Genomic DNA, 20,017 nt, shown 5'->3' on the forward strand with positions numbered 1-20,017 from the left:
CTCCAGACACGGTCTGGCACCCCAATTGGCGCCTGCCTGTGATCACAGCAGAAAAAGTGCAGCCTGGGGACTCGTGCTTGTGTGGTGGTCCCACTGGAGGGCAGAGTTAATCCAGTATCTTCAAGAGGCAGCAGGCCTGGTGAGGTGTGGCAGAGCCAGTGGGCAGCCAGGGCCACAGTCACGACCAGACAGGCTCAGGGTGAGTGGCCAGGAAACCTGGCAGAGTTTGCAGGAGGGGCAAACGCAGACCACCCCGCCCCTGCTCACAGCCTCTCCAGCATAGGCGCCGGAGGCTGGAGCAAGGCCAAGCAGGGCAAGCAGAAGGATGCAGGGGCTTGGGAGCCGAGATCACACCAGTTAAGTCAGAAAAGCCGGGAAAGGCACTGCCTGGGTGCTCAGGCCGTGGAACGTGAAGGACCCACCCAAGCAGTGTGTAGGCAGAAGGCTCTAGGGGAGGACCTGCTGGGTGACAGGACGGAGAATGCGCCTACAGCAGAGAGGGAAAGGCACCCGCGGCCTCCAGTGCAGATGCAGAGCCATGGCTCCCTCCCCATCTAGTGGCACTAATTGGTCTGACGCCTCTGTTATTTTAGTCGCACAGACTGATCCCGGGTTGTCACGGTGCCACTGGGAGTAGCTGAGTGATTCACATGAGGGGGAGGGGCCTCCTGGGCTGCGGGGTCTCTCATTCTCCAACCCCTGCTTCTCACAGGAGCCACAGCATTTTCTGACTCTTCCTTGGGCCCCTCTTGGGCAGCAAGCAGCAGCCCTGGGAGCCCTGAGCTCGGACACGGCGCTGATTAAACCAGCCCCTTCTCCCCACTTCACTGAGACGAGCTTCCTCCCCTTCAGCTCCCAGCCCCAGACCACAAAGCACAGAGGACACACAGCAGCCCCAGCACAGAACCACACAGGCGTTAAAAATATGTCTTTAATGATCCAAGGTTCTGCAAGACACACGGATACCCAGAATTGGGTGGAAATACAGCATCTCAGCGGTGCTGCTGACAACCTGGGGGGAGGGGCTGGATGCGGGCTGGAGACCCCTGAGGTGGAGTCGATTCCAACCTCATGGGAAGCCTCCGTGCCCTCTATCTCCATGGAAACCAGTTTAGTACACGGATGGGGCCCTAGGGAGCCCGTGAGCATCTCCGAGAGGTATTTCCCATTAAAAACCACCACAGGTTCCCTCCCCCACCCAAAGCTACTGCCCAGCTTCCCCCTCCGCCCGCCAAGATATAGAGGACGTGGAGTGACCACATAAGGACAAACAAAAGCAACTGTGCCTCCTGTTGGGGAAGAAAACAAAGGAGCGGGGAGGGTGGCAAGGTGTCTGGGGCAACCAGGAGTGCCATGATCACCAGAGGACTGGGTGCCACCCAGCCCTGGAGGACCCTGTTACAGGGGGCCACCACTGCTGGCCACAGAAAATGCAGCTCTTCAAGACTGCTTCCTCCCCTTCTAGAGCTGCCCAGGGTTTACACTGAGAGGGCTGGGGCACAGACAGACTCTACAACCCCAGGAAGCAGTCACACCCACTCCCAGACATGCCACCTGCATCCTATGTAGTATCAGACGGGGTCCACATGCTTCCCTTCCCGGCCTGCAGGATGGTCAGAGGTGTGGGCTGGGAAGACCAGGGCAGGGCAGGGGAGGAGGCAGTCTTCTCCAACTTGGCATCAAAACAGAACAAGTTCAAGAAAACAAAACTTTGATTTATATAGCAGCTGCTCCAGCCAGCTCACAACAGTGGGCCTCCCCTCTCGGAGTTTGCCCAATAAAAAGCTGGGCAAGGCAGGGGCACAGGCGCCCTCGGACAATGCACAGAACTCAGAAAAGTGAGTGTGTGCTACAGGAGAACAGCTGAGCCCTGCTGCCCCTGACACGTCCCCCGCTGGCCCCAGGTGCCCTGGGCCCTGACCTTGACCTGCTGCAGGAGCTGACGGAGTCCTGTCCTGGCAGGGGAGACAGTTCCCAGGCAGTGCTCCAGGGAGGAAAGTTCAGAGTGTCCCACAGAAGGAACATGTGTCCTCTAAAGGCTCCAACTGAGCTCTTCAGAGGAGCAGGAGGGGGCCACCGCCCTCAAGGCCAGGCTCCGAACGACAGGGCGCTGGGCAGGGTGGGCACGCCCCAGGCCCTCAGGCGCTGTGCGTCTGGATGAAGGAGAGGACGTCCTCCTTGGACAGCTTGTCTGGGTCCTGGGGCTTCTGGGATTCGTGCACACGGATGCCATCCCCCCACTCCCAGAAGAGCCGGCCATAGTAGCAGATGCTGGGGGGAGAGAGGAGGTCAGAGGCTGCATCCAGGGGAACAGGACCAAGAGACCCCCACCAACCTGACACCTGTGACAGGAACGATTCCGTCTGGCAGCCAAAACATACCCAGTAACCCCACTCCTCCCGCCTTCCGGAGCCCGCTTTTCCAACAACACATAGCTTCTACTGCTAACGGCATCCTACTGGATCCTCCCATTACTGATATTCGGGGCTTATCTGTCTCTGCTGCTCTAACTGAACAGTATTAGTGTGGTGACACTAATTACAGGCGCATTAGAGCTACTGCTGCTGTTGAAACCTATGACCAAGAGTCTGGCAAACACAAGGCTGTGGGCCTTGCCACGTGCCTGTGCCAGGGTCGGCCCTTCACACTCAGGATGCCCACCCAACCTTCACAGCCAGTCCTGACATCACCCTCCTCTCCCTGGGCTCACCGCCCAGTCCCAGACACACCCTGCAGAGACCACCATCCCACCCACGGGGGAGGCCCCTGCCTGGGCAGCAGTGAGTCTCAGGGCGCAGGTGTGCCCCAAGAGCTGGCATCCTGGTAGGAGTTCCTGGGGCTGCTGAGGGGGCAGGCCTGGAGGAGGCCTACTTACTGAAATGGAGCAATGGCATCTGCAGGGAGGTCAAAGGTAGAGTTCTTGGTTTTCTTGTTATAGAAGAACTTCCTCTTGAAGCTTTTGCTGAATCCCATCGTCCATGGCTCTGATGGGAGGAAGGGGACAAAGGCTCAGAAAGGACACACAAGACCCTTGAGGGATGAGTCAGCCTTCCTCCCTGGCTCCTCCATGCCCTCTCCCCCAGACAGCAGCAGAGAACAGCCTGGGAGGACACAGCCCTCATCATCAGCCCAGAGTGGCTCCTGGAGGACGCCGAAGACGACGACTACTCAGCAGCCCCACCTCCCACCAGGGCTGGCAGAGGGGACAGGATTCTGTTAGCCAGAGGGAAGAAGACTCAACAGGAGATATAAATGGCCAGTCTGTCTTTCTGGATCTGCCACTGCCCGTGAGGAAGGCCCTTCTCCTGCCATAAGGACACCATATGTACAAGTTGGGCCCCACTCTCCAGCCCCAGCCCAACCCCCAGGACCACCAAAGACGCACGAGCTCAGGGAAGGCAGTCCCCCTCAATACACCTGGCTCTGCCCACCTCAGTAGGAAGCCCTGAGCTCTGGCCCAGGCGAGGTGTGGGCCAGTCGCCCTGGCTGAGGGAGGGGGTCAGGGAGGGGCTCATCACCCACCATTCACCGTCCTGACGATGTAGAGGCCGGTGGGCACGAAGTGCCGGTCGTCCCGCCCTGTGTAGCTGAGCTTCGGTGTGCCACTGGAGCCCTTAATGATCTTCATTTCTAGCCTTGATTTTCCCAAGCAGGCGTGCAAACAGGAAGTGTGTGAGAGAGTCAGTCCTGATGTTAATCTCTGACTAATGTCAAAACCAGCCAACCCAATACTTGAATCTCGGCTCAACATAAAAGAGACTGAGGCAGAGACATGAGTTGCTCCAGGTCACACAGTGGGGTGCTGGGTTTAGAACTCAGCCTCTGAACTCCCAACTGAGCAGGGGAGGCAGGGGAATGGCACATGCCTCTGCTATGTTGCTGCTGTTTGCGGGGTGTCAGGGTGATACCAGCTGGGGTGAGATGTGAAACCCCAAGTGCCACGGGGCCTTCGGCTCACCAGCCATGGTGTCAGCGTAGCCACTAAAGAGTTAATTTGGGAGCAGTGAGACCAGGTCTGGCTCCAGTGGCCCGGTGGGCACACCCAGGAAGAGACCCCCAGATCCAAGCCCCCCGCACAACGGCTGAGAGCACGAGGAGGCACCTAGCCCCTCCAACCCCCAGGCTCAACCCCTCTCGGCACCAGGGGCTTGGATTTACAGTGCTGAGGCAGCTTGCACTCTGCCTCTCGTGGGGACACTCGTAACTGTTACAGCATCAATGAGCCCGTATTTCTGCCTGACTCGCACCCGCCCTACCCCCCTCCTGACGGTGCTGAATCAGCTCAGCCAGGGGCCTCTGGCTGCCAGGCAGCCATGCAGACAAAGGAGGGGGAGTTAGAGGAGCCGTGGGGCCACTCGGCACCGCGCCCCCAACTCATCTCTACAGAAAAGCAGAGGAGGAGTCCTGGACGCTGCCACGCACCCCACCCCAACTCCTCCCAAATCCTGAGCTCCCTGGCTAAGCCACGCACCTAACAAAAATCTTCTCCATCTCCTCCAGCCGGTACACCTCCTTCACCCTGTGGAGAGAGGTGCAGAGATGACGAGGGCTTCCCGGGGCACCTGTCTGGGCAGCAGGGGGAGGCAGGAGGCTGCTCCTGCAGGCCCTGCACCACCCAGACCACCAAGAACAAGGACCGCAGCCTGGCATTGCCTCCACAGACAAGCCCTAGGGTTCACAGCTGCCAAGCACCCTGGAGCCTGGCCCAGGGCAACTGGGGAGCAGAGCCATGGCTGAGGAGGGCGAGAGGGAGGGAGAGGAAGGTCTGGAAGCGATGTCCCTGTCAGTGTTCCAGCCCCACGTCCCCATCACTAGAGGCCAGGACACTAAGGGCCAGGCTCTTGTCCAGGTCTGTCTGCATGGACTTTAGGCCTTCGGGTAGCAGAGTTACTTCCAAATCGTCCTAACAGGCCTACTTCCATCACAGGTGAAGAGACCCTTTACCCAGCCCCCCAGCCCTGAGGGCCGCTGAGCACACCTCTGGAGCCATTACTGGGTAAGGTGCCCAGAGACTGAGCAACCAGACCCCACACAACACAGACAGGGTCCCTGAAGCGGCTTCTCAGGACCTGGCAGACAGGACATTTTAAAGCATGAGAGGAAATTGCTTTTTTAGACTTTCAGAAGATTTCTATAAAGTGCATTCTTACTACTGGATTTAATTCTAAGTAAATTTGTATTAAAAAGAATAATGAAAATTATTTTTTCAGTCTGTAGACACACGAAACCCCAAAGATAATAACATCAGACCTCAGCCCAGACTGGAAAAGTCTGTTCTCCGTCTATCTGCTGACTGTTCTTATCCTCCTTGCCTCCCACAAGGTCTGCACCTTTCATATCACCTCACATGGCAACAATCCGTGGCCTTCTTCCCATGCACCAAGGATCCCATTACCTCAAACCACCCTTCTCTTTATCACATTCAAAAACTCCCATTCCCTCAGCACCCTCTTCTTACCTGAAAAAAATGAAAAGGCCAGGATTGATATGCTAATGATACCCAAGCATGGATGTGTGGTTCACAGGTGCATCAGCGCCCTCAGAAGCACGTGTATCTGAAATGAGGACACCTGAACCCCAAGCAATGACTCTCTCTGCTGGAGGTTGGCCTGCTGTGACAGGTGGGACAGGGAGATACTCCAGGGCAAGCAGGCACCTCTCCAGGACCCCCAAGCACATCACTCATCAGGGTGGTCTGACCTCTAACGCTGGCCTGGCCTGGCCTCCACTGAGCCCTCTCCCACCTCACAGGGCAGGGGGGCAGGTACTAACCAGAAAGAAGCAACGGGGGAGGAGGATATGGGGGGAGAGGTGATAGGCTCACCTGATGGGATTCATGTCAGGCCGACTGGGCTTGGAAACAGCTTTCACAAATTTCTCAGCAAGCTGAATCCTACAATCCAACAGAGTCTCTCAGAGGCAAGTAAGGGTACCTCTACCTGGACCCCTGCCCCCAGAGCATCTTCATGGCACCAGTGGGAGGACATTCCTGAATCTGCAGCAAAGCTGCTCTAAGAGGCGGCACCCGCGTGCCCCTGGAGGCCCCCTCCTGCCCTTCTCCACCAACGTCTTCAGGGAGGCCCACTCCCCCTCTCTGGATTCTGACCTCTAATTTACTACATCTTGGTTGGTTTTCCTCAAGTGTAACTTTGGCTGTGCTCAGTCACCTCCAGCAGAACTTCAAGTATCATCTTTATTGTAAATGTCTGCGCTTTCACCCCAAACCACTGATCCCACAGTGCACCCACTCAGATGAGCCAACTTAGGAGTGATGTCAGCGGCATGGCAGTTTAAGGGTGTTCTGTAACTCCCTTTAAACAACTGATTAGCATCCGTCCATGAATGAAAGTGGGAACTGGGGACCCAGGTGAACTGACTTAGGTGGGGCCACCAAGCACAAAACACATTCTTCAGGGGAGAAGATCCTCCCTCTCCCCATAAGGTCACCCTCTTGCTCAGCCTTAAAGCAAACATCTCTCCTGATCTAAACAGCAGCAAAGTGGAGTGCACTGGTATTTATGAAATCAAGGGTGAGCCCTGGTGAATGAAAGTGCCAACATCAACTTCTCACCCTGCCCTTGGAACCAGCTACCATTAGAAGAGGGAAACTAAGGATGTTCTTAAGCAGAGAAGACCTGAGTGAGGAGCCAAGCCACAGAGGCCACTGCCATAGCGCCGCCCTGGCCCACCTCCCCCTCTGTCCCCCAGGGCCCCCGTCAGACCGTTGGTTGAAGTGCTGCTCCCGCACGTCGCTGCCGTTCAGCACGAGGACATCGAGGATGTGGATCGCACTTATCTTCCGCTGGGCCTTCCCCTAGAAGGACAAGGACACTGCCCACCCTGCCAGGCAGTGGCCTGGGGCCCACTCCACCCAATGTGGCCTGCTGGCCTCCGTTCTACCTAGAGCTGGGGGAAGGGAGGTGCTCTAAACACATTTCTCTCACCTCCCTCCCAGTTGATGCTTGGCCACAGACTGGCCCAGGCTTCTGAGCAGACAAGAGATCTGAGGTCCTGGACCAGCCCCCTTAAAGCTCAGACCCGGTGAGACTGCCGCCATGGTGCTCTGGGAGGAGCTGGCTTCCCACTCTGGCCCTCTGTTCCCACTGACTGTTCTGAAAGTTATGTGTGTAGTGGTAATACCCAAAGCTCAAGGGAAATAACAACTTGCTTCTTTCCCAAGGAATCCTTGGTCAGTAACAATATCTAAAAACTACACAGCAGGTTGACTAGGGCCTTTGCTACCCAGAGATGATCAAGATTTCCTGCACAGAAGGAGACTGTGAGCCTTCCTACCTGAACATACTGTGGCTTAAAGCAACTATTGGAAGAGGAATACTTACAAAGCCTTCGTTGGGCCCTGGGCCCTGCCAACAACCACACAGAGTGTAACCCAGTTAACTCGGGGTGTGTGTGGCGGGAGGCAGTGAAGGGCCAAGCCCAGCTGTGCCTCAGTTCCCTAGATGGCAGAGCCACAACACGCGAGCAGAACCACCTCTGACCTCCCCTTTCAGCTCGTGGACAATCTCCACAGAGAGCAGAGTATCCCGCGGCAGCTCCGTCTTCAGGTCCAGCTTGACCCAGCGGTCTGACTGGCGGCCATCCCACGTGTAGATCTGAGACTTCTACGGGCAGACAGAAAGGGTTACGTCAGGCAGAACAGGGACTGAGCGGTAAGAGGCCAGTTCTCAAAAAGGCTTTCAGTTGGTGGCTCCAAGCTGATGGGGCTGGAAATGCCAGAAGAGGTCTGGAGAAAGGAGCTGGTGATACTTCCTACGCAAGGAGGACAGTGTTGTCCTCCGCTGCCTCGGCGGAAGAGGAGTGCTCTGACTTGGTCCCGCCGCAGGGAACAGGCTCAGGCACCATTCAGGAGGCCTGAGTCCAAGATCAGAGGCCCTCAGGCAAGATCCAGCTTGGTGTATGTGTGAGGAGGGTTTAGTGAAGGATCCAGAGAGCAGAGCAGAGAGAGACAGTGAAGAGAGAAAAAGATAAAATGTGAGAGGACACAGAGAAAGGAAGTGAGGAAGAGAGAAAACTACACAGGAAGACCAGTCAGAGTTGGGGGGAGAGCGGTGAGGACTCTACCCAGTTCAGATACAGAACTGCCGAGGCTTTCCCTCACCTCATGTTAGATTCCAAAGGCACCAGAGTAAGGACAGGTGGTGTCTGCGAGACAGGGGTGGCAGGGGTCGGGGCAGTGCTGCAAAGACACGGCTGCCAGGGCTGGAGCCGCCGAGCCTGCTGACCGTCTTCCTAGCCCAGGAGGCACCACGCCACCAGGAGGAGGCAGTGCTCCCGGCGGCAATGCACCAAAGTGAACAAGCAAACACACGAGTAAGTGCAAGAATGAACGACACATGGGTAACTCAGAGGAGGAAAGGAAGGGAAGTTTCAAGAAATACCTTCCCTGGGGTCAAAGCGCCAGCTCCTCAGTGCCAAACAAACGCACGCCAAGTGTGGCAGGCGGCTGTCCAGATTCCCACAGACAGCACGGTTCCACCACCCAATCCGGGGAGGGAACCAGCTGCAGACTTACCCCCAGGCCGATGAGGAACTTCTGCTCGCTGCCAGACACCATGCAGCGGTAGTCGAGCACTGGGCGGATCTTCTCCAGGGTCTTGGCAGTAAGCGGCGTGGGCTTGTAGCTGAAGATGTCAATCTCAGTGCCCTGCAGCCCCGGGTCAGAGAAAACATGGCTGGGTTGGGGGAAGGGACAGGCGCTCAGTACGGGCGCCTGGGGGATTGGGGGCAGAGGGTTAGGGCAGGCTGGGGGGCGGGGGGCGGGTGGGGACAGGGAGCACTTGCTCTCTGAAACATGCCCCCTGTTCTACCTAACCAGGAACAAACTGGGATCTAATTCCATCTACTTGGAGTGTTCCTTTAGGACCTATTAGAAGAGGCTGGAAAAGGAAAGAACACCGAGTCCCTGAGTACAGATCGATTTACCAGAGCTATAAGGAAATGTCACCCGAATATAAAAGCCTCCCCTTCAATAAAATTGAAAGCAAAGACTTGCAAGCAGTTGATTTGAAAGCAGTTAGGTGATCTCTCCACCTGTTTCAGAAAAATTTACACATGCTGTTTTTTTGAGGCCATCTTGAACCTCATTCTCCAGTCCCTGACTTGCACAACAACTCAAGATTTGGGCCAGATTTAATGAAGCCCAGGGAAAAGCTAGAATTCAGGTGGCAGGAAAACACAGGGCAGAATTCCAGAGACCACTCACCAGAAACAGAGCCTAGGTCTGGGCCACTCCATTATGGAGCTCTCCTGGCAGCCCCTCCTGCCCCTCTGACCAGCTCCTGGCCTAAGATCACCTCACACTTCATGCCTCCCCTGCAGGCACATGGCACCCTAAACTTGCTGGGGAGTAAGAGCCAGCACCACCCTTGGGGCAGCAGGAATGCTGATCACAACACATCTCAGGCCAAGAATCTTCAGGTAGCCTGGTGGGCTCTGGGGGAACTCAACACTCTCACCAAAAGTCCCGCCTGTAGGAGGTCTCAGCCCACTCCTGAAGCCCACGTGGTACCTGCACAAGCCCCCTGGAGGCCAGGCACCTGGGGGTCTCAGTGATACCACCTCTTACCAGGCCTCTCTAACTCTTTATTTTCACCAGACAGCAAGCTTACCTGGATGAGCTCGAAGAACTTAGATTTTGGGTCTGTGGAAGAAGGAGCAACTCGAGCCTGGTCCGGGATCTGAAACGAGAGAGCAAAGAACTTCAGTTTTCAAGCACACTTTTGATCAGGGTTGTGTGTGAGCCTACACACAGGCTCAGACTGGGCAAGAAGAAATGGCACCCAAGGAAGCTGGAAAGGGGGGCTGAGGTGGCCAATTCAGTCACTGCTCCCTTTCAGGCCTTGTGGTAACACTCCTTCAGAGCCATTTACCTTTCTCGGGGCTCTCTGCGGTCAATACTGCTACCCAGGACCACCAGCAGGAAACAGGCCTGTTTACCCACCACCCTTGTCCTTGGTGACCAGTCTGTGGGGCTAAACTTGAGTGAAAGAGCCAAGGAAGTAACTCCCAACAGTGCTGAGACGTCCAACTCTTGAGTGCTGTGGGGGCCAGCCAGGCTGGGAGTCGGTCCCAGTCTTCTCGAAAGCGTCCCTGCCCTGGAGCAGAACTGGGTTGGGGGACACTCACCCCCCAGAGCCGGAGGCACTCTTTCCGGATCTCTGCCTGCCGAGGCTCGATCAGGGTCCTGGGAAAATGAAGCCAGTAAATGACTGAAACCTCTGAACAAGGAGTGTACCTCCTGCACGCCCATCAGAACCCCAGGGAGAGGGAGTCGCGTGAGGGAACATGTGCATGCGCACATGAGGCCAAGCCGCCATTACCCAAGCTGCTTGTAACACTCACACGGCTCTGCCTCCGGGAGATGAGCGCACAGGGGCACGGGAAACGAGATGATCTCCTTGTTCAACCACAAAGGGAAGGGAGGAGCCACCCTCCTGACCACCCTGGATGGCAGGGTCCCCAAACACCCTTCTTCCAAGTACCCATCAGAACACACTGGTTCCTTCCCTGACACAGGCCACATTAAGTCCATCCCGTGGACGTCGCCATGCCCGAGAAAGCTGGACGAGCTCCCGCTCACCCCCTACCAGAGGTTTTCCTTGACCAGGCCTCCCTCTCCTAGCCTGATCACTCTTTATGTCCCCTGAACATCAGATCTTCTACACCTGCCCCCCTACATTCTCTGATGCACTGGTAACAATTTTTCCCGTATCCTTTGCCTGGGTTACTCTTATCTGTCCAAAGACAAAGTAAAGCCTTTGAGGCCGAGGTTCATGCCATATGCTTCTCTGGCATCCTTCACAGGATACGGTAAAGTATGAGATTAAAAAAGTAGGTATTTTTAAATGTTCGTAGAAATGAAGTGAAGAGCTCGGTTTGGGGTTGGGGGGTGGGGAACAAAACATAAAGATCTTCCGTTGAAATAGGTGGATTCTGGAAAGGGCAACACTCACGTGTCTTGGACAAAGGCACGGATTTTGGCCAGAGCTTTGATCTGCAGACTACAGTGGCTGGAATTAAAAAAGAAAAGGATTTTATCTCAGAAGGATTACCAAAAAAGACAGCTTATGGTCATCAGGACAGAGAAGTTTAGAGAGCAGTGGCCATCTTATGTTTGGGGAAGGGGTTAAAGTCAAAAAAGAACCCCTTCGACCATACCCTTAAGGTACAGTTACATGGATCTGATGAAGGCTTAGGGTAAAGCAGAACTGAGTCAAACCCTCCAGACACTCAGATCCCAAGCCCAGCCAAAAGGAAGGTTCTGATCTCATTCTTAAAAATTTGAGCACTTCCCTGTGGTACAGTGGATAAGAATCCACTGGCCAATGCAGGGGACATGGGTTCGATCCCCAGCCCAGGAATATCCCACATTCCACACAGCAGCTAAGACCTTGCGCCATAACCACCAAAGAGCCTCCAGAGTCGCAACTACGGAAACCCATGTGCCTAGAGGCCGTGCTCTGCAACAGGAGAAGCTGCCGCAATGAGAAGCCCGAGCACCTCAACAAAGAGTAGCCCCCTCTCACCACAACTAGAGAAAGCACGCTAGCAGCAACAAAGACCCAGAGCAACCAAATAAATTATTTAAAAAAAAAAACCCTGAAAGCCGTAGTGAAATGATTTTTTTGGCTGCACTGTGCAGCTTGTAGGATCTTAGTTCCTCAAGCAGGGATCCCCAAACCTGCAACCTTTCAATTAGAGTCCTAACCGAGGGACCACCAGGAACTCCCTGAACTGATTCTGAATGAAGCAACAACACAGACCAGACCTAGTTCAAGTACACACTAAACTGACTCACCTGCGCTAAGAGCCGCCCTTACTACCTTAGCCTCCACGACTGTTAGAGACACGCTTTTTCATTTAAAAAGTGAGATGTGATAAAGCAAGAAAATGTGACCTACTGACAAGAGAGGGAAAATAGTCCAATAGAACAAGACCAAGAGATGATCCAAATGTTAAAATGATCAGACCAGACCTTGAAAATAACTGAAACACAGGTTAAAGCATCTAGTGAAAAAGGTATAATATACTTTAAAAGATGGAAAAATACTGGCAGAGATATATAAAAACTGTGTTTTTCAAAAGCAAAAATTCTAGAAATTAAAAATATATTAGAAATAAATGGTATTATTTATTTAGCTGATTGACAGAAGTATAGTTGATTTACAATGTTAGTTGCAGGTATACAACACAGTAAATCAAATTTTTATATATTATACTCTATTTAAAGGTATTATAAAATACTGGCTATGTATCCCTGTAGCTTATATTTCACACATAGTAGTTTGTGCCTCTTAATCCCCCATCTCGCCCCTCCCCTCCTCCCTCTCCCCACTGGTAACCCAACAGTTTGTTCTCTAAATCTATCATGCAATTTGTTTTATTATTCATTTTTTTGATTCCACATATAATGACAACTTATCTGTTTGACTGATTTCACTAAGATCCACTGCTCTAGGTCCATCCATATTGTTGCAAATAGCAGAATTTCATTCTTTTTTTTTAATGACTGTAATATTTCAGTGTGTACTAGGGTTTCCTTTCTTCCACTTCCTCATCAATATGTGTTATCTGTAGACTTTTTGATGGTGGCCACTCTGACAGGTGCAAGGTGATCACATTTAATTTGCATTTCTGTGATTATTAGTGATGCTGAGCATTTTTTCATATACCTGCTGGCCATCTATATGTCTTCCTTGGACAAATGTCTATTCGCGTCTTCTGCCCATTTTTTAATTGATATTGAATTATATGAATTATTTATATATTTTGCATATTAGCCCTTTATAAGTCTTATCATTTGCAAATATTTCCTCCCATTCAGTAGGTTGTCTTCATTCTGTTGGTTTCGTTTGCTATGCAAAAGTTTTTAACTTTAATTAGGTTTCATTTCTCTATTTTTGCTTTCTTTGCCTTAGGGCCTGATCTCTCCACCTCTAAAATTTCTACTCTCTATGTCAGAGTATTCTGCCCTTGTTTTCTTCTAGATTTATGGTTTCTGGTCTTACATGTAGGTCTTTAATCCATTTTGGGTTTATTTTTGTATATGGCATGAGAAAATGTTTTAATTTCATTCTTTTACATATACCCACCCGTTTTTCCAGCATCACTTGCTGTCATAGAGACACAAAGACACAGAGACTCTTTTTTCTCCAATGTATATTCTTACCTCCTGTGTCATAAATTAACTGACAAAAGATAAAGGGAAAATCTTGAAAGCAGTCAGAGGAAAAAGGACACATGACACACTGACAAAGTTTATCGCCACGGCTAGTTTATCCCCCATGGCTAGTTTATCCCCATGACTAGTCTATCCCCCACGGCTAGTTTATCCCCATGACTAGTCTATCCCCCACGGCTAGTTTATCCCCATGACTAGTCTATCCCCCACGGCTAGTTTATCCCCATGACTAGTTTATCACTATGGCTAGTTTATCCCCACGGCTAGTTTATCCCCATGACTAGTTTGCGAGTTTTTAATCATGAGTAGATGTTTAATTTTGTTGAATATTCTTTCTGTATCTACCAAAATTATTATATTATTTTTCCTCTTTATTCCTTTAATACAGTGAAGTACAAAAAATAGTTTTCAAAAGGTACACAAATCTTGCATTTTTAGATAAACTCCAGTTGATCATAAGCATTACTCTTATACATTGCTATATTTGATTTACTAATTTTTAAACAGTTTTCTTTACATTTTTGGTTGTGCTGGGTCTTTGCTGCTGTGCAGGCTTCTCTCTGGCTCCGGAGAGCAGGGGCTGCCCTCCAGTCGCGACTCCTGGGCTCTACAGGCTCTATAGTTGGGGTGCACCTGCTCTGTTGCTCCATGGCTTGTGGGCTCTTCCTGAACCTATGTCTCCTCCACTGGCAGGTGGATTCTTTACCACCGAGACACGAAGGGAAGATTTTCTGTATAGGCTCATGAGGGGTATTAATCTATAAATGTGCAGTCTTTTGAAGTTTTGGTGAGATGGTTGGATGGCATCCAAACTCAATGGACATGAGTTTCAGCAAACTCTGGGAGACAGTGAAGGACAAGAAAGCCTGCCATGCTGCAGTCCATGGGGTTGCAGAGTCAGACATGACCGAGTGAATGAACAACAACAAATATATATATTTAAATGCTATAAATTTCCCTTTATTAATCCTTTTTAAATTCCTTTAGAGAGAGAGAGAGATATATATAAAGGAACATATATATTTATCTATTCATCTGTCAGTGGACATTAAAAGACATTCAAATTGGAAAGGAAAGCAAAAAATTATTTACTTGCAGAAGATATGGTTATATACGTAAAAAATCTTAAGGAATCTACCAAACTACTAGAACTAATAAGTAAATGAAGCATTCACACAAAATATGTAGTCCATATACAAAAATCAATTGTATTTCCATAAACTAGTAATGAACAATTAGAAAACGAAAATTTTAAAACACCATTTACATACCCATAAAATTCTTAGAAATAAATTTAACAAAAGATGTGTAACATCTCTATACTGAAAACTATTAAACTGCTGAGAGACATTAAAGAACCTAAATAAAACTTCTAGATGAAACTTCTGACTGATACTCTAGTCAGAGTATTTTCATTACTTTAGTACAGTGAAAGTTTTTTAGAGAAAGAATCACCAACAAAAATAAAAAATTGATAAATTGGATTTCAGCATCAAAATTTAAAACTTCTTGGCAATCAAACTGAAAAGGAAGAAGTAAAATTATCTCAGTTTGCAGATGACATGATCTTTTATGCAAAAAATGCTAAAGATTTCACAAAAAATTGTTATAATAATCAGTCACATTTCTACACACTAACAACAATCTGAAAATGAAGTTAACTACTCCATCTACAATAGCATCAAAAAGAATAAAATACTGAGGAATAAATTAAATCAAGAAGTGAAAGACTTGTACACTGAAAGCTGTGTAACACTGCTGAAAAAAATGAAAAGAGATATAAATGAATGGAAGGGCATGCTGTGTTCATGGACTGGATCACTTAATATTGTTAACATGACAACACTCCCCAAAGCAATCTGCAGATTCAATGCAATCTCTACCAAAACCCCAATGGCAGTTTTTTGCAGAAATAGAAAAACTCATCCTAAAAACCATATGGAAACTCAGGGGACCCCAAATAGCCAAAACAATACGGCAAATGAAGAACAAACCTGGGGGCCTCATATCCTGAGTTCAAAAAAACTTACTACAACACCACAGTAAAAAGTATGGTACTGGCATCAAGACCAATGGAACAGAATAGAGAGCTCAGAAATAAACCCTCACATGTATGATCAAATGATTTTCAAAAAGAGTGCCAAGATTATTCCATGGGGAATGCATATAGATACTCTTCAACAAAAAATGTTGGGAAAACTCAATATCCACATGCAAAACAATAGTTAGACACTTACGTCACATTACCTACAAAAATCAATTCAAAATGGATCAAAGACCTAAACATAAGAAATAAAACTATAAAACTTTTCTTTCTCTCAAAAGAAAACACAGAGAAAAGCTTCACCACACTGGATTTAGCGATGGATTTCTTGAATGACACCAGAAGCACAGGCAATAAAAGAAAAAATAGATAAACTGGACTATATCAAAATATAAAACTTCTGTGCAAAGGGCATAATCAATACAGTAAAAAAAACAAAACCCCACAGAATACAAGAAGATATTTTTAATCATATATCTGATTAAGAAATTAATACCCAGAATGTATTAATTTCTATAACTAAACAACAAAAATCAAGCAAATCAATTTAACAATGGGCAAAGGCAGGTCTGTCAAGATGGCACAGTAAGACCCTGAGCTCACCTCTTCACATGGGACACCAAAATTACAGCACAGGAGCCTAGAATGTCAGGTCCACGAATCAAGGCAGATTGGAAGTGGTCAAACAGGAGATGGCAAGAGTGAATGTCGACATTCTAGGAATCAGCGAACTAAGATGGACTGGAATGGGTGAATTTAACTCAGATGACCATTATATCTACTACTGCAGGCAGGAATCCCTCAGAAGAAATGGAGTGGCCATCATGGTCAACAAAAGAGTCCGAAATGCAGTACTTGGATGCAATCTCAAAAATGACAGAATGACCTCTGTTCGTTTCCAAGGCAAACCATTCAATAACACGGTGATCCAAGCCTATGCCCCAACCAGTAATGCTGAAGAAGCTGAAGTTGAACGGTTCTATGAAGACCTACAAGATCTTTTAGAACTAACACCCAAAAAAGATGTCCTTTACATTATAGGGGACTGGAATGCAAAAGTAGGAAGTCAAGAAACACCTGGAGTAACAGGCAAATTTGGCCTTGGAGTACAGAATGAAGCAGGGCAAAGGCTCATAGAGTTTTGCCAAGAGAACACACTGATCATCGCAAACACCCTCTTCCAACAATACAAGAGAAGACTCTACACATGGACATCACCAGATGGTCAACACCAAAATCAGATTGATTATATTCTTTGCAGCCAAAGATGGAGAAGCTCTATACAGTCAACAAAAACAAGACCAGGACTATGGCACAGATCATGAACTCCTTATTGCCAAATTCAGACTTAAATTGAAGAAAGTAGGGAAAACCACTAGACCATTCAGGTATGACTTAAATCTAATCCCTTATGATTATACAGTGGAAGTGAGAAATAGATTTAAGGGACTAGATCTGATAGACAGAATTCCTGATGAACTATGGACAGAGGTTCGTGACATTGTACAGGAGACAGGGATCAAGACCATCCCCATGGAAAAGAAATGAAAAAAGCAAAATGGCTATCTGAGGAGGCCTTACAAATAGCTATGAAAAGAAGAGAAGCAAAAAGCCAAAGAGAAAAGGAAAGACACCCATTTGAATGCAGAGTTCCAAAGAAGAGCAAGGAGAGATAAGAAAGGCTTCCTCAGAGGTAAGTGCAAAGAAATAGAGAAAAACAATAGAATGGGAAAAACTAGAGATTTTTACAAGAAAATTAGAGATATCAAGGGAACATTTCATGCAAACATGGGCTCAATAAAGGACAGAAATGGTATGGACCTAACAGAAGCAGAAGATATTAAGAAGAGGTGGCAAGAATACACAGAAGAAGTGTACAAAAAAGATCTTCACGACCCAAATAATCACGATGGTGTGATCACTCACCTAGAGCCAGACATCCTGGAATGTGAAGTCCAGGAGACCTTAGGAAGCATCACTACGAACAAAGCTAGTGGAGGTGATGGAATTCCAGTTGAGCTCTTTCAAATCCTAAAAGATGATGCGGTGAAAGTGCTGCACTCAATATGCCAGCACATTTGGAAAACTCAGCAGCCACAGGGCTGGAAAAGGTCAGTTTTCATTCCAATCCCAAAGAAAGGCAATGCCAAAGAATGCTCAAACTACTGCACAATTGCACTCATCTCACATGCTAGTAAAGTAATGCTCAAAATTCTCCAAGCCAGGCTTCAGCAATATGTGAACCATGAACTTTCAGATGTTCAAGCTGGTTTTAGAAAAGGCAGAGGAACCAGAAATCAAATTGCCAACATCCGCTGGGTCATGGAAAAAGCAAGAGAGTTCCAGAAAAGCATCTATTTCTGCTTTATTGACTATGACAAAGCCTTTGACTGTGTGGATCACAATAAACTGTGGAAAATTCTTCAAGAGATGGGAATACCAGACCACCTGACCTGCCTCTTGAGAAACCTATATGCAGGTCAGGAAGCAACAGTTAGAACTGGACATGGAACAACAGACTGTTCCAAATAGGAAAAGGAGTACGTCAAGGCTGTATATTGTCACCCTGCTTATTTACCTTCTATGCAGAGTACATCAAGAGAAATGCTGTGCTGGAAGAAGCACAAGCTGGAATCAAGATTGCCAGGAGAAATATCAATAACCTCAGATATGCAGATGACACCACCCTTATGGCAGAAAGTGAAGAAGAACTAAAGAGCCTCTTGATGAAAGTGAAAGAGGAGAGTGAAAAAGTTGGCTTAAAGCTCAACATTCAGAAAACAAAAATCATGGCATCCAGTCCCATCACTTCATGACAAATAGATGGGGAAACAGTGGCAGACTTTATGTTTTTGGGCTCCAAAATCACTACAGATGGTGACTGCAGCCATAAAATTAAAAGATGCTTACTCCTTGGAAGGAAAGTTATGACCAACCTAGACAGCTTATTAAAAAGCAGAGACATTACTTTGCCAACATATGTCCGTCTCATCAAAGCTATGGTTTTTCCAGTAGTCACGTATGGATGTGAGAGTTGGACTATAAATAAAGCTGAGAGCCAAAGAACTGATGCTTTTGAACTATGGTGTTGGAAAAGACTCTTGAGAGTCCCTTGGACTGCAAGGAGATCCAACCAGTCCATTCTAAACGAAATCAGTCCTTAGTATTCATTGGAAGGACTGATGCTGAAGCTAAAACTCCAATACGTTGGCCACCTGATGTGAAGAGCTGACTCATTTGAAAAGACCCTGATGCTGGGAAAGATTGAAGGCAGGAGGAAAAGGGGATGACAGAGGATGAGATGGCTGGATGGCATCACGGACTCAATGGGCATGAGTTTGAGTAAAATCCATGAGTTGGTGATAGACAGGGAGTCCTGGTGTGCTGCAGTCCATGGGGTTGCAAAGAGTCGGACATGACTGAGTGACTGAACTAAACTGAACGGACCAGCTGTCTATGAGAACCATGTGAAAACTAGCAGAAAAGATTTTTCAGATATAAAGAAGAAATCACCATGAGATGGGTAGGAGGGGCAGAGATGAGGTATAGACAACACCCAAAACCCTGTGTGGGTAACTCACAAATGGAAAGAGAGCCACAACTGCAGGGGTTCTCCCCAAGGACTGAGGCATCCAAGCTCCGGATGGGACACCCCCACCCAGGGACTTCGCAGAAGAGAGCTGGAGGGCTGTAGGAAACAGACCCCTAAGGGGTACCTGCAAACTCTCACATACTCTCAAGTCCCAGCACTCAGATGGTAATTTGAGAGGAGTCTGGGTGAGACCCACCCGCTGATCTTTAAATTAGAGAGCCTCCCTGAGACAGGAGGCCACTGGGGCTCCTCCTGGGGACATATGGTTGGGGAACTAAGATCCCATATGCCATGAGGTGCGGCAAAAAAAAAAGGCAAAATTAATAAACTGAAATCTGCTGCATTTCCATACACTAACAACAAACTATCAGAAAAAGAAATTAAGAAAACAATACCATTTACAACTGCATCAAAAAGATAAAATACCTACAAATAAATCTAACTTAAGAGGTAAACCAAGAGGTAAAAGACATGTACTCATAAAACTGTAAGACACTGATTCATTCAAGAAACTGAAGATAACAAAAACAAATGGAAAGACATACTGGAAGATACCGGAAGAATACTGTTAAAATGACCACACTACCTAAGGCAATCTACAGTCAATGCAAACCCTATCAAAATACCAATGGCAATTTTTACAGAACTAGAACAAATAATTCTAAAATCTGTGTGAAACCATAAAAGACCCCAAATAACCAAAATAATCTTCAGAAGAAGAACAAAGCTGGAAGTGTCATGCTCCCTAATTTCAAACTAGGAAATATGGGCAATTAAGCTATGACCAAGGAGGCAAGAATATACACCGGGGAAAAGACAGCTTCTTCAATAAATGGCGTTGGGAAAACGGAGAGCTACATGCGAAAGAATCAAAACTGGCCTACTTTCTCACTCCTTATACAAAAATAAACCCAGAATGGATTTAAGGCTTAAATGTAAGTAATACTTGAAACCATAAAACTTCCAGAAGAAAACCCAGGTAGTATGCTCTTTGATACCAGTCTCAGCAATTTTGGGGGGACATATTTCCTTAGAGAAGGGAAACAAAAAACTAAACAGTTGGTACTACATCAAAAGCTAAAAAGCTTTTGCACAGCAAAGGAGACTAGCAACAAAACAAAAAGGCAGCAGACTGAACCGGAGGGAGATAGCTGCAAACAATGTATCTGATAAGGGGTTA

The 20,017-nt window shown here is 48.3% G+C and overlaps 1 protein-coding gene across 1 annotated transcript in view; it reads right to left on the minus strand.

Annotated features, from left to right (window-relative positions):
• Nucleotides 1-913: 913 nt before the first annotated feature.
• CMTR1 (cap methyltransferase 1) overlaps nucleotides 914-20,017 on the minus strand; it is a 53,595-nt gene continuing 34,491 nt past the window's right edge. The window contains exons 14-24 of the mRNA XM_070361357.1: nucleotides 10,974-11,030; nucleotides 10,147-10,204; nucleotides 9,630-9,698; nucleotides 8,534-8,665; nucleotides 7,500-7,622; nucleotides 6,723-6,814; nucleotides 5,825-5,893; nucleotides 4,472-4,519; nucleotides 3,523-3,635; nucleotides 2,876-2,984; nucleotides 914-2,271 (exon numbers count right to left, since the gene is read on the minus strand). Of these exons, the coding sequence (XP_070217458.1) occupies nucleotides 2,139-2,271; nucleotides 2,876-2,984; nucleotides 3,523-3,635; nucleotides 4,472-4,519; nucleotides 5,825-5,893; nucleotides 6,723-6,814; nucleotides 7,500-7,622; nucleotides 8,534-8,665; nucleotides 9,630-9,698; nucleotides 10,147-10,204; nucleotides 10,974-11,030 (1,003 nt within the window). The 3' untranslated portion in view covers nucleotides 914-2,138. The remainder of the gene's footprint in view (nucleotides 2,272-2,875; nucleotides 2,985-3,522; nucleotides 3,636-4,471; nucleotides 4,520-5,824; nucleotides 5,894-6,722; nucleotides 6,815-7,499; nucleotides 7,623-8,533; nucleotides 8,666-9,629; nucleotides 9,699-10,146; nucleotides 10,205-10,973; nucleotides 11,031-20,017) is intronic.

This window comes from Bos mutus, chromosome 23, assembly GCF_027580195.1.
Source record: "Bos mutus isolate GX-2022 chromosome 23, NWIPB_WYAK_1.1, whole genome shotgun sequence".
Lineage (NCBI taxonomy): Eukaryota > Metazoa > Chordata > Mammalia > Artiodactyla > Bovidae > Bos > Bos mutus.